This window comes from Mycteria americana, chromosome 25, assembly GCF_035582795.1.
Source record: "Mycteria americana isolate JAX WOST 10 ecotype Jacksonville Zoo and Gardens chromosome 25, USCA_MyAme_1.0, whole genome shotgun sequence".
Lineage (NCBI taxonomy): Eukaryota > Metazoa > Chordata > Aves > Ciconiiformes > Ciconiidae > Mycteria > Mycteria americana.
The window spans coordinates 1,625,022-1,638,595 of record NC_134389.1 but is presented as its reverse complement, the minus strand read 5'-3'; the positions used below and the strand labels follow the sequence as shown (position 1 = coordinate 1,638,595).

Genomic DNA, 13,574 nt, shown 5'->3' with positions numbered 1-13,574 from the left:
TGGGAGAGAGTCATTGAAAGATGTGGAGATATAAGTCTAGCCTGAAGGATTCAGAAACACTATCTCATTTCATCCGGAATTCTATTAAAATGTGGCAAATTTTAAGAGATGAGATTCAGAAATGACATATTTTTACTTCATGATTTGTAAAATCCTCAGGAAGGGAAATTACTCCAAAACGTCTCTTCTAACATGAAAAAAATCCAAAACCAGCATAATCCTGGGACTGCCATAAAGAGTTCTAAATCTAAAATCCTTGGCCATTAACAGATACCAAGGTCTTTTCTGTCCTTACATGCAAGTCCCGTGGCTTCCTGCAAGGCAATTACATTTTTCCTGTAGCTAAAGAATAAATTATCTCAGCAGCAGCAAAGTCATCAGGTCCAGGCACGCGCCCTGGAGTCACACCCCTGAATTCTGCACATGTTTTTCCAGGTGATTCAAACCCAAACGCCACTAGACAAACCTCTGAGCATCTCTTACAGAGGCTCTGCCATGGAGTGAGTGCATGGAAATGCCTTTTGCACTGACAGCCTGGGGCTGTTGTGAGAGATACTTCGCTGGTACTTAAAAAATGCCTTGACCGTCCACAGAAATGCAAAGTGGAGCAGCTATACAGAAAATGAGTCAAAGCAGAAATGTCAGAAAGGTGGATGTGGTGCTTGACAAAGCCTGAAATTGTTAGTTCATGAGGTCAGGACTCCTCTGTGACATCCTTGTTCCAGATTTGCAGCGCATAAAAGGGCTTTCGGTGTTGTACCCACTCACTTGACCAAGGTGCTCCTCACTTGGAAGGGAATTAATTCGTTTAAATAGGGGGAAATACGTCTCATCAACAGCCTGACGTAGTCCACCCCTGCGCCCTGGCGTGCTGGTGTCCATAGGGATCCTGTATTCAGAGTTGACGTCTTCCAGTCATCCATACCACGCACAGGGCAACAACATCTGCCGTTCATCATGGTCCTGATGTCACCCTTGATTCCCTCACCGTCTCTCCAGCTGTCAGGTTCCCCTGTGCTCTGGAAGGTGATAAGCACCGTGTCCAGATACCACAGACCTTCTCTGACAAACAAGGTCCAACCTGCAGCCCCATCCGCAAAGCCAGCTGGAAAACCTCCCGTGTTTTCTCACAGAAAATTTCAACTTTCCACTAACAAATCAAAAGCCGAAGATTTCTCAGATGGAAGCTTGTGAAAGAAAAAAAAATCCCTACTGATTGATAACATTTTCAGTGTCAGAAGATGGTTTGGCAGAAGAAGATTGTTTGGCAGAAATTGCAGTTTTTAAAGAACTAATTGTACTCTCCATGCTTTTTTAGATGCTTTCTGCAACTTCAGTGCTAGGGTACTCCATGAAGAAAGGTCATCATATCAGGAAAATGTTGTTAATTAAAACCTGATGTCTGTTTTTAAAGAACAGAAGCATTAAAATATATGTTTTAAATGATGTTTTTTCTGAATCTTGCTAATCCAGAATTCAGAATTTTTTATACATGATAAACAAAAGTTCACTTGGAGTCCAGCTTTACAAAATAAAACCACAGTTTCACGAAGTTAGCATGATAAAAAGAGGTTTTCCCACTTCTAATTATATTCAAGTAGAAATGAGAACTGAGTATGGCCCCTGTTCCATCACAGGGCACTTCCAGCCGCAGACCATGGTACCATGGCACAAAGCGCGGAGCGAGAGGCATGAAGAGGCAGTAAAATCGTCTCATCTCTGCTGAGCGTCGGGCTGCATTTCCAGCTGTGGGTAAAACACCCAGGGAGCACTTCGGGGAAAAACCCCAGCTCCGTGGAGCACGCCACAAACAAAACAATTCTTGGTTTAAGATTGGTGAAGGTGGTGTTAAGCTGAAATAGAGTTGAAAAATCAATCACTTCTCTACTAAAACCAGAATTTCACTGTTTTTCCAATTTTTCCTTTTTTTTTTAATTTGCTTTTTATTTTGGCAGGAAGCCTGCTTGTTTTCAATGATAGATTTTTCTCCATTTTCTTTCAGCCCTGTGAAAAACCATTGCCATGTGCCCGTTTCAAGGCGTGAGCCATTGGGCACCTGGACATGGGGCTGGACCCCAGAACTCCTGGGCCTTTTTATGGTTTTCCCACTGCCACGAGAGACTCCTTTTGGACACATCACTCAGCATCACGGTATTCCAGGTATCCTTATCCCAGGATCCCATCTGACTAACATTAGGTAATAGCGTATTCAAACATGACCGATGGGAGAACTAATTAGATAATAGCCACTGCATATGCAAAGAGCTAAGCTGACATTACATCAAGGGAGATGCTAATTGCAGCTGATTAATCCAATAGCAAGTGCCAGAAAAAAAATATACATACAGAAGTGGCACTCATTGCTCAGCTATTAATTCCCATGACATGCCTCATTTCCAAGAGAGCTCAGCCGCATATAAAAGCTTTCAGCCCCAGCGCTGTCCTCAGGACTCAGACTCCCTCCGTCACCAGTCACAGGGTGAGTTGGATTCTCTCAGCTGTCTCGGATTCCTCATTTTTTTTCATAGAAACAGCAAAAAAAAAAAAGAAGTTGGTGGTTTTTTTTCTTTTTCCCAGACTGTTTATTCCCAAGGGCTTGGCCATCTCTGCCACAGGATGCACTACTGTAAAGGCGACAGCGACCAGGACTTGTGCCATGATGGCTCGGTCTGTGGCGAGAAGGGCTGGACGTGGCACGGTTCCACGGGGTGCTGCCACGAAAGCCCCGTGCGTGCCACGGACCTGTCCCCTTGCCATGACCCTGGCAGCCTCAGCCGCGACATTGAGGGGTCCTGCCAGAGCGAGCCACAGGGCTGCCAGCCCATGGAGCCGTGCCCACCCCGGAGCTGCTGCCCGCCACAGCAAAGCTGCAATTTCGGCAAGCCCCGCCGGCGGGTGGAGGTGAGCCATGTGCAGCCCGTCTGCCCCCCAGCCGTGAAAATCCATCGCCGGCCACTGCAGCAGTACCGCCCACCCCTGCGCTGTGAGGAGCCGGGTTGCTGCAGCAAGCCCAGGCGGCGAGAGGAGCAGTGCCCCGTGGAGGATTCCTGTCCCCCTGTGATACTGCATCCCCGGCCACTGCAGCATCGCTGCCCCTGCATCCCGTGCTGCCGCCCACCCGTCCAGCACTGCTGCCCCGCCACCACGCCCCGGCCACTGCAGCATCGCTGCCCCTGCGTCCCGTGCCGCCAGCCACCCGTCCAGCACTGCTGCCCAGCTGCCATGCCCCTGCCACTGCATCCCAGCGAGCAGCAGCAAAAGCAGGTCCCTCTCTTGCCACCCTGTCTGCAGAAGAAATGAGCACGGGGCCAGCAAGGCGCTGGGACCCCTCCCCAGCACGTGCCCGCACGCCGCTCAGCATGGGAGATGCTTCGCTCTTCGCCCAAACTGCCGGTGCTCCCACCTCCGCTTTCGTCACGATGCAATGCCGCCGTGGCTGATGGCTCGTTACTGCTCTTTGCGCACTGGATTCGGGGTCCGCAGTCCCCTGCTTGACCCCAGCACTGAAACTTTAAATTCCCAGGGTCCCCCCCTGCCAGGGAATAGGCTTTAATCATCCAAACCCCACTTTATTCTTCCTCAGCGTAGAGCAGCCGTTTCTCCCCTCTCCTGAGAAGGTGACCAGCCTGGGGATGGAGAAATCAAACAGAAAGACCCTGAGCAACAACGGGGAAACAGCCTGCCACGGATTCACCCTCTCCCATGGGTTCAGCAGACTGTGATTTCAAGGTTGTTCGAAAACAGAGACAGGACTGTACTGGGAAAAAAGTACACACTGTGACTGCAGGAGCATCAAGGACTCCTGCAATTTTTTTTTCTCCCTGTGTACTCAAGAATAAAGTTGAAAAAATTTAGTTGACATTTTGTTCCTTTTTTTTTCACCCTCAAAAATATCACCAACATTACAATGAGAAGATGTTAAAAGTCATTAAAATCCTCACAAGGAAACTCGTAAAATTAAAATCAAAATTAGAGTTCACACATGAGGATTTCAGCTCCGGCTGTAGCAGTTTCCCCAGGCTGAACTCCATCTGCATGCTGTAAAATGTCCTCTTGCTGTGGTTACGCACAGTAGGACCAACGGGTGGACTTCACTATGGTCCATCTAGTGATCTAGGGTTTACAGTTTGCTCCGTAATGTGTGCCATCACCTTCGTTAGCCGGATAGTAACACTGCACCGGGACGCCATCCCTCATATAAATGTTAATCATGATAATAAGTGTGTGCCCCAGCACGTGAGGTGTGTCTGTGCGTGCCAGGAATGCCTTTTCACTCGGTGCAGGAAGATGCAGGCCAGGGTCTTCCCCCGCAGCTCCCCACTGCCTGGCTCTTGCAGGCAAACTGGCAATGGGCTGTTTCTCTCACTTTGCCAGAAAAGCCTGCCACTAGGTGCATTAAAATATATATTGTTGCTTGTTTGTATTGCCTAAACATAGCCCAAGCGTGTCCTCACAGCCGCTAGCAACCACCAAGGAAAACCAGAAAGAAAAAAAGAAATTCGTTCTTGTTTTCCTAACACAGAAAACCGCAACAATTTATTTTTCTCATGTCTAATTTTAACCAAATGAAAAACCACTTACGTATGAACTTTAACTTCAGAAATCCCTTATTTTATTAGCTATTTTCTTCCCAGCCTCTTCTCACTGAAGCCAGTTCCCAGGCACTGTCCTGGCGCGGTGCCCGAAGGGCTGACTCAGAGCCCACGGGCCACGGGCCAGCTGAGCCCTCACGCCAGCGCTTCCAGGTCAGCTTTGGTCCATCTTTTTTTCCGAGCTGCTTTTCACCAGAGACCCTAGCCCTCCCATCCCAGTTAGTCCATCCCAGCTGCAGGACCATTTCTCCAGCCTGCCCAGGTCCCATCCTCCAGCAGTTTCAGCCTCTCACCCCAATTCGGTGCCACCTGTAGATTTGCCAAGCCCACCCCATTATCCAGGGCGTTAATGAAGATGTTAAACAGCACCAGCACCAGTATCAGCCAGTTTTTCACCCACCATGTCCATGCCTCCACCAGTTTAACTACAAGGCTGCCGTGGGCGACTGTGCCAAAAGCTTTGCAAAAGCTGAGGTAGCACCATCCATCGCACTCCACCATCCACAGAGCCAGCCCCTTCATCACCGAAACCCATCAGCACGATTTGCTTTTGGTGACTCTGATCTGCCTCTTCCCAATCATCTGTTTGTGCTTCAGGCACCTGGAAATGCTCCTCATGGGTAGCAGAAGGGGAAGGCCGGGACATTAGCACTGTGTACATCAGGGCTCCTGACTCATAGGTCACCTATCAGCCTCCACTCAGTGTCTCGGTCCTCTGGAGATGGTGAATAAGTGCTTTATTACCTGCCTCACATAGTCGATGTGTGGATTAAACGATGTGAGTCCTTTATGTGCACCACTCGGTAACTACATTGTAATTAAGAGATACTTATCAGAAATCATGAGTCAAGCAGAACATGCCAAGCACTGGGAACAGCATCCAAATGGAGGAGATGTTTTGTCAATAAATAATTTAGTCGTCGTTCCTGCAGCATGTTTCATTAACAAGGGGAAGACTTGGAACCATATAAAAGGCCTCCGTCCCTTTGCCTCTCATAATCCGCTCTCCTGGTCAGCATCTGTCTTCCCTCGTGAATTGGGTAAGACACATCCTGGAGCAACTGGGTTCATTTTTGAATGGGTGTCTGGATTCAGGAGGTCACGGACCTGCTTGCACTGTCCTTCAGACCATGCTCTACACACAAGGGCTAGAGGACGGTGGGCTAAGCCAAGAAAGAAGCTATGGGGGGACTTGGGTGTGGGATTTACAGCAATGCCGCTATGTGCTGCATTGCCTTATGGTTGTTTCTGTTCTTGGAGGAGAAAAAAGCCAAGGGTGAGGTCAGAAAGAGGGTTTGGACATAATATGACCAGTATTGGGCAGCTGCAAGAATTTTCTTTAGATCCAGGCTTTCAGGATAAGTCAGGTAGACCTATGAATGGCTCACTAAAGCAGTTTTACGGGCAATTAAATGAAAACAGAGGAGGTGGAAATGCAATCTGGCTGTGTGTTTTTCAGGTTTTTCCCTACAATTCAAACATGATATACTCTTCTGGAAGAGAATCATACTTCAACTTGAACTCAACCTGGTATGATCCCTCGGGGTCCTGGCTGGACACCCGGCGCACACCCTTCCGCTACGGCTACAACACCTGCTCCTCAGGGTGCGACGGCGAAGGCGTTGAAGGCATGAGAGGGCACAACTACCGGCATTACGGCTACCGGCAGCCAGTCTGCTCCGAGAGATGCCACGGCTATGCTGCAGGTGATTCGTGCCACGGGGGCAGGGGCTCAAGCTGTGTCAGGAGACCCACATACAGCTATGGGTCATCGGGAGGATGCCACAGCTACGGGAGGTCAGTCTGCTCCGAGACGTGCCACAGGTCTTCAGGTTCATGCCACGGAGGTGGTTCGAGCTGTGTAAGGAGACCCACATACAGCTATGGGTCATCGGGGGGATGCCACAGCTACGGAAGGTCGGTCTGCTCCGAGACGTGCCACGGATCAGTGTACCAGGGGGGGAAGCCACGCTACAGCAAGCCAACGCAGTGCATCCCGCAGTGCTGCCCGGTGCAGACCTGTCCCCCTCCGGTGCAGCAAGGCTGCGCGCCCGTGGCAAAGTGCATCCCAAGCCAGCAGCAAAAGCAGGTCTGTAAGGTGTCAGCCCAGAAGATAAAGTAGAGGACATGAGGAGTGGGGATGAATGAGAGAAACTTCTCACTCTTGCAACGTTGCCTTGATGGTCAGCATGTCCAGTGCTGCTCACAGATCTCCACTCTTCCTGTCATTTTGCTTGTAACATGCTTTGAAGGTGTAACCCACTGTCCCTGTGAAATATTACGTGTTATTCACCTCCTTATTTCACAGCAGACGTGGAGGCAATAAAAAATTATGGTTCATAACCCCCTTGCATCAGTGGTTTCCTCTTCATCCTTTTGAATTGCTTCTGTTCCTTCTTGTGGCCAAAGCTGGTGTTTGCAGCACCCCCGTTCACCTTCACATCGAGGTTCCTGGTTGATTCAACCTGGTGTCTTTTTATTCCTACTCCAGACAACTTCCTCACTGAGAAGAAACTAACAGTTTTCATCACAGACTCTTTATGCAACCCAGCAATTAAATACTAATATACTAATGTAAAAAACCCACACATTTCATCAGAGAGGTAAGAATGCAAGGGTCTGCCGAGCACATAATTTCATTCACTGACGAGGCAATGAGTGCAGTTTGACTTGTATCAGAAGCCTCCAAAATAAGCCCTGGGAAAAAAGTCAGGAAGAGGATTCAGGAATAGGAATGGCACAGCTAGTGCAGAGCAAGAGGGGATGCCGAAGCTGGTGGAAGAGCAATGCTCTGGTCCGTGGTCCGTTAGACCTTCAGAGATCCCAATCATGACAGATCTTGTCTCACGCCAAGTGAGGCAGCTCCTGCAGGACCTACCTGTCTTCAGCAGCCGGTGCTCAGTGATGCTCGGTGCCACTCTGACAGCTGAGAGTTGTTGGGAAAGACCGAGGAGGGGTGAGACCATCAGAGCTGAAGAGTTTGACCCAGGGAGAAATGGGCATCATCTAACCAGAAATACATGTCAAATGGAAATTAGAAATGGGTTTGTAGACATCAGGGGGGCAATTTGGCTGGACCTGCTCTCTCTAATGGAGCGAAAGGCCCCAAACTCCTTGTAAGATTTAAGGTTAGAAGAGGAATCCTTGTAAGGTTAGAAAACGGATCACCTTGGGAGGATTGTTGCAGCAAAGCAGGGATCTGGAGTCAGTGACTTACAGCATCATGTCCTTCCTTGCACCTCACCCAGCCCAAACGAGAGCCTCCATCGTCTCCATCTCCTGGCGTCCTGCCTGGCGCAGCCTGCAGGATGTGACTCATTGCAGAATTAGCCACTTCACAACATTAATGGTGGAGATTTCTCCTGCAGCACGATCTGGATGCAGAAAAGAAGTAAAAACAGGCACAGGGTGCACCTTCCTGGGACGGAGGTTTTATAGGTGGACACACGGGGGCTGCCGACATGCTCTGCCCTGGCACTGTGGCGAGCCTTCCTTGCCAACCTCTTCCTTGCGCGTGTGCAGAGGCTGATGCCAACGTGCATTACAGAGCACAGGGTTCCCATCCCAAGCACGGCTCGGTGAGGTGGCCCAGCCCTGGGGCAGCCCAAATGCCCACCCCACGGGCTGCGCGGTGGACTGCAATGGCTCAGCGACCCCAGTGCATGCCACGCCACTTGTGCAAGCCTCGGGGACCTCTGTGGAAAGAAAGGTGCCAGCAAAACTATCAAAGGGCTGTGGCAAAGGCATCCAAACCCACTTTCAAATCCCCTCTGAAGCTTGCTGGGCTGTGGAATAGAGGGCTGGAGGAGACCTCAGGACCACTTCCCACACCCCCGGGCAGGAGTTGCTCTGCTTAAGCTATTTTGACATATATTTGTCTAACCTCTAATGAGAGGGATTTCACACGAGCAATCCCTGTCTGAAACAAAAGAGAGATCTTCTTTTTGTTTAAATCACTTCTCAGGGATTTGGGGGTTTGAACTTGTACCTGGGGTGTCCCCCAGATCCTTCTAAGATCTTGGGTTTTTTCTGTGCTTCATTTATCTCCTTCATAAATAGAAAACCAGTAACTGGCATATGGAAGAGTCATGTCCACGTATAAGCCACTCAGAAACCATGATCCAAACCGGGGAACAAACCATCTCCTGAGACTTATATTAGGACAACTGCAAAGGCAATTCCTTCCGTAAAACCAACAAATTACCCAAAGAAAAAAAACGCCATCCACTCGGAATAGGATGAAGGGACACAGGGAAGCCTCTCCCAAAGACTAGGAGCTTTGCAGGAGATATGTGGGTCTCAGAGACCAGCTGTAGGGTCAATACGGTCCTGTCCTGTCCATGGTCCAGGTCTCCAACGCGCATGAGCATCCTCCCCACCAGGCCATGCTCAGGTGGATGTCTCTATTGCCGAGAGAAATGATAAACATGTTTGTCACCATCCACATGATCTGGGGTGTAATTAGTGAATCGTGAATAATAGTTTCACAAGAATTTTCATTCTACCAACGTTTGTGAAATATCCCCAGACATGTTCTGATTTCCTCATGTATCAATTCGTTCGAGTGATTCAGCTCCATCGTTACAATCAATCTCCTTGACTCTGTATTTTATTTTAATTTGATCTGTGCTATTATTAATATTACAGTGGCCTCTAGAGTCCTGGATGAGATCAGGCCTGGTGCGCTCTGCAGGCAGAAAGACACTTTTCTCCCCAAAGCAGAGCGTTGGATCAACAGAGGTGCGGATCCCGATGCCCTCCCCAATGTACACGAGGACAGAGGCACAGAGGGAGGAAAGAGCTCAAAGAGTCACAACACTTTCCTCCCTGCTTTTTTCTCCAGTCGAAGTGTAATAGAGGTAACTAGTAGCAGATATTTGGAAAAAGTAGCATGGGAACAGGACACTGTTGGAGATCTTTTGTCCTCCTGAGCCTCCTGCCTGGATGCTCTCTGTCTCCTATGGGGTTGTAAATTCCTTCTGTTTGGGTTAAAAGTCTCTCTTTGAGCAAAGAAAGGACTGACTTGAAATATTGCAACACTTCTTTTACTCAGAAATAGGTTTCTCTTTGATGCTACTCCCCAGCCATGTCCCACCGCCTGTGTTCTCCCATCCCCATCATTCCAACCAGACACGTCCAGCAGAAGTTTGCTTCAAAGTCTCACGTCGCCATCTCCCACCTCTAAACCCCAAACCCAAACCTCAGTGACAGCTTTAGAGCCCAGAGGTCACTCGACTCCTTTTGTAACCCACCAGGGCCAAGCCCCATCGCCCCAGCGGAGGTGGACGGCCAACGCTGGTCCCCAGGGCTCAGGGGAGGATGCTCACACTCCTTGTTTTCAGGGCACCCCCCACATAGACCAGCCCCAGGCTCTGTGCTCGCCTTCTGCCGCCCCATCACGTGCTCATACCTGCATCCTTAATTCCCTTTGTCTCCTTCGCCCACTCACAACCTAGATTTTTTTCCCAAGCTGCCCGAACGCACTCATTTTTCCTACACACCACCATGGCCTTATCTGTTCTCTTTCAAGCCCCTTTTATTTTCTGGATCCCTTTGCAACCCAGTCCACCAGCCCACCCCACTATCCCACCTTCCCATCCACTAACATTTTTGCATTGACGACTTGGGCTCACGGCTGCTTTGTATTAGGCACAAGAAGTAGGTAAATGCTTTAGTCAAAGGCAGCAAGACCATCCAGAAACCTCCCCATCCCTGCACGTGAACCACACCAGGCGTGGTGGGCAATTAACATTTTTATGGAGTAACTAGAGGAATGGCGATCCCAAAGGCGGGATATTGATCTGCTCATAATACCATGAGTCAAAACAGCAGTGTAAAAACTCTCCAATTAGCAAAGTGCTCAGGGTGGTGAACAATCAAGTCCCTCCAGTGGGAGCTCATCTCGTTTCCGGAGGAAAAACACTGGGCACCCTATAAAAGATCTTGCACACCACTTCTCCTTAGTGTCTCAGCTTCACGTCTCCTCTCGAATTCCTGCCGAACACAGTAAGTCCAGCTTGATCAAACTTTTGCATTTTTAATGATCACCAGCTTTGTCCTGATCCTGAAGTCTTGACCACTTCTCTTACACATCTCTGCGACTGTCTCTGGTCACAGTTGCTCAGTCCTTCTGCCTAGGTTGTCTTCTCCATCCGTGTCTATACATAAATAATAGAAAGCAACTAGGAAAACTTAAAACTTACTCTTTCAGACAGCTGAGGACGGAACTCTTCAGGTCTAGCTCTGAACTCCGTCTGGCCACCACTTCTCGCTAGTCACTAAGTGCTTTAATTCCTATCTTATATATTTGCTAAACATAGAAGAGAAAGGAAAGACTTGCTCAAGGGAAGATAGCACAGAGTCCTCTGTACAGGTCAGGGACCACTACGGGCAGACGTGCATTGCTAATTTTTCTCTCTTCTTCAAGAACCTGGCTTACAATGAGAATTTATTCTTGATAGATAATCCCATCTAACTAGACATCTATTACTGCTAGCTGACAGACATCACGGTGTCTCTTGCCTTTGCACCCACTCAAAGATGACAGTCTTCCCAGCAGGTCTGCAAAGATGTGCTCCCGCCACGACAAAGACCAGTGCCACCGGCAAGAACGATCCTCATGCCACAGCAGTGAAGGGTGCCACAGGAGCAGCGGTGGATCTGGATGCCATGGGAGCAGTGGTGGATCTGGTTGCCACGGGAACAGAGGATCCGGATGCCACGGGAGCAGTGGTGGATCTGGATGCCACGGGAGCAGTGGTGGATCTGGATGCCATGGGAGCAATGGTGGATCTGGATGCCATGGGAGCAGTGGTGGATCTGGATGCCACGGGAGCAGTGGGACATGCTGCCATGGACAGCCACAGGATTGCCAGCAGCAAATTTATCAAGTATCCTCAAAGATGAAGTGATCAGGACATGATCTGCACGTTACACACATGCATGTCCTTGATCTTGCGCTGAGTTCAGAAAGCTTTACATGTCTCCTAGCAGTCACCAAAGAAAATGTCTCCTCTCCCTCACCTGGCGAGTCCTGTACCTCTGATGAGCTTATCTGTGGGTGCTAAAATAAACTGTGTATGTTCACGCTGGCGCTTTTCTCTGTATCAGTCTGTAACTATATATGAGCCATTACAGTTTGGAGTTCATGAGAGTTTTGTGTTCATGATTTTTCTTTCACCTTGTGTTTCATATCACGATACAAGAGACCTTGTGCTTCTTTAATGGCCCAGAAGTTACCCTGCCTAGACACAGCTATAGGGGCAGGCACTGCCACACTTTCCCCTATGGACTCCAAAGGAAAAGAGAGAGGATAAAGATTTTTAAACGCTGACATTTTAGGAGGCCATCTCAGACCTCTGCAGTGCAGGCAGCTTTCCTCCTCACTGCCTTCCCACAGAGCTGAAGACCCAAAACCCCCCACCAAGACCCCACGGGCTGCATTGCACAAGGCCTCGGGGCCAGCTCTGGGCACAACCGTGGGGCAGAAAAAGTCCTATAGGCAAAGGCACCCGCGATGGGACGGAAACCCCTTTTTTTGCCATCTGGCCCCAAGGCACCATCCTCGGGGCAAGTATCTCCACGTGCTTGCGACAAACTCCCCAGCAAGCCTTTCTAGAAACCCTCTGCCCAGCACTTCAAGAGCCCTGGGTCAAGCCAGGGGCGTTGCAAGATGCTAGTGTTACACAACGAACTGATACATTTCTTCTCAGCCTGCAATTAAAACGAATTGTGTAATTTATTGGTCTGGTATTGCCGTTCATGAAATGGATGTTGCCCCGATAAGATTATTCTCAAGTGTGTCACTATGATCAGAAATATCTGGCATTGCTGAAAAGGGTGCAGACAGCAGCTAACCCCCTGACCAGGCTGCCTGCTTTTGGTATAGGAATCATTTGAAAAGGCTGGTTGTGCGAGTCTGGCATTTGCCTTAGGCCCCCATTGCAAACCCCATTTTCAAGGCATGTTAAGGTGGACAGCCACAAAATCTAGAGGTGCCCAAGACTGCTGGCTTGGTGCTGCTGCTCTTTGACAAACTCAGAACAATTAAAACATGAGGAACTGAATACAGTGTGATGTTGAGAGCCAAAAATTACTTTGAGTCTTTTTTCACGGAGAGTATTTACCATATTTTTTCTGATGCCAGAACAAAACACAATTAAACAAAAGTGATCGAACCGGGGTACAGTTTGCCCTGACACTGTTCTAGTTCATAATGGCAATTAAGCAATACAAAAGAAGCATCTAGGTTGCATACCTGATTCATTAACCCTGCCCTGTCCGCCCGCCTTTCCAAAAGTCCTCCGTGTTTTGGTAAGAGCAAACGTGTCAGATGTTTTTCGGGTTGCGGGAACCGCTCAGGACTTGCAGTGCCTTAACGAAGGTTCAGGCACCCGCGTTCAAAGCAGGAGCTCACAAGAGGCTGGAGAAGCACCTTGGTGCCTGGCAGCTGCTTTAGTTTTCCAGCCGCTTCCCGAAGGACGCCGGGTCCCTCAAACGGCATTAGCAAAGGCGGGATGGGGCTAAGCTTCCATCTCACTGTGGTCAGCGTCTGGGAATAGCATAAAAACTTAATCAGCATGGAGAAAGAAAAATAAAAGGCAGGAGAGGTGGACCAAAAATACCAAATGCTTGAGCATCTCTGTGGGCAAGTGAAATATTTTTCAGCCAGTGTTTTCCAAGCACTTTTGCACTGACAAAATCGTAGCAGTTCCCTAGTTCAGCTAGATACACTGATTTTAGGTTTTTATTCGCTGCTTGTTTAATTACTGAAATGTATTCCACAAGTAGTGGCAGAAAAGGGCAAAACAAGATCCGTGGTCCTAAGCACTTCCTAGCCCACACAGCAGAGGTACAGGAAAGGTACAGGGACTATCTCAAACTATTGCTTGCGATTAGCCCTCACTGCAAACGTGGTACCTGGCCTGGCCTGGAGGCTCGCGTGGGTCTGTGCATCCGTCCGAATAACACTCAGATTTGTTG

The 13,574-nt window shown here is 49.0% G+C and overlaps 2 protein-coding genes across 2 annotated transcripts; both read left to right on the top strand.

Moving 5' to 3' along the window:
• The first annotated feature begins 2,616 nt into the window (after positions 1 to 2,616).
• Positions 2,617 to 3,300, top strand: LOC142420814 (uncharacterized). The gene has a single exon (XM_075525081.1). It carries the CDS (start codon positions 2,617 to 2,619, stop codon positions 3,298 to 3,300), a length of 684 nt encoding a protein of 227 aa, XP_075381196.1.
• Positions 3,301 to 6,072: 2,772 nt separating this feature from the next.
• On the top strand, positions 6,073 to 6,714 carry LOC142420593 (uncharacterized). Its single transcript, XM_075524682.1, has one exon. The coding sequence runs from the start codon at positions 6,073 to 6,075 to the stop codon at positions 6,712 to 6,714; it is 642 nt and encodes a 213-aa protein (XP_075380797.1).
• Positions 6,715 to 13,574: the final 6,860 nt, after the last annotated feature.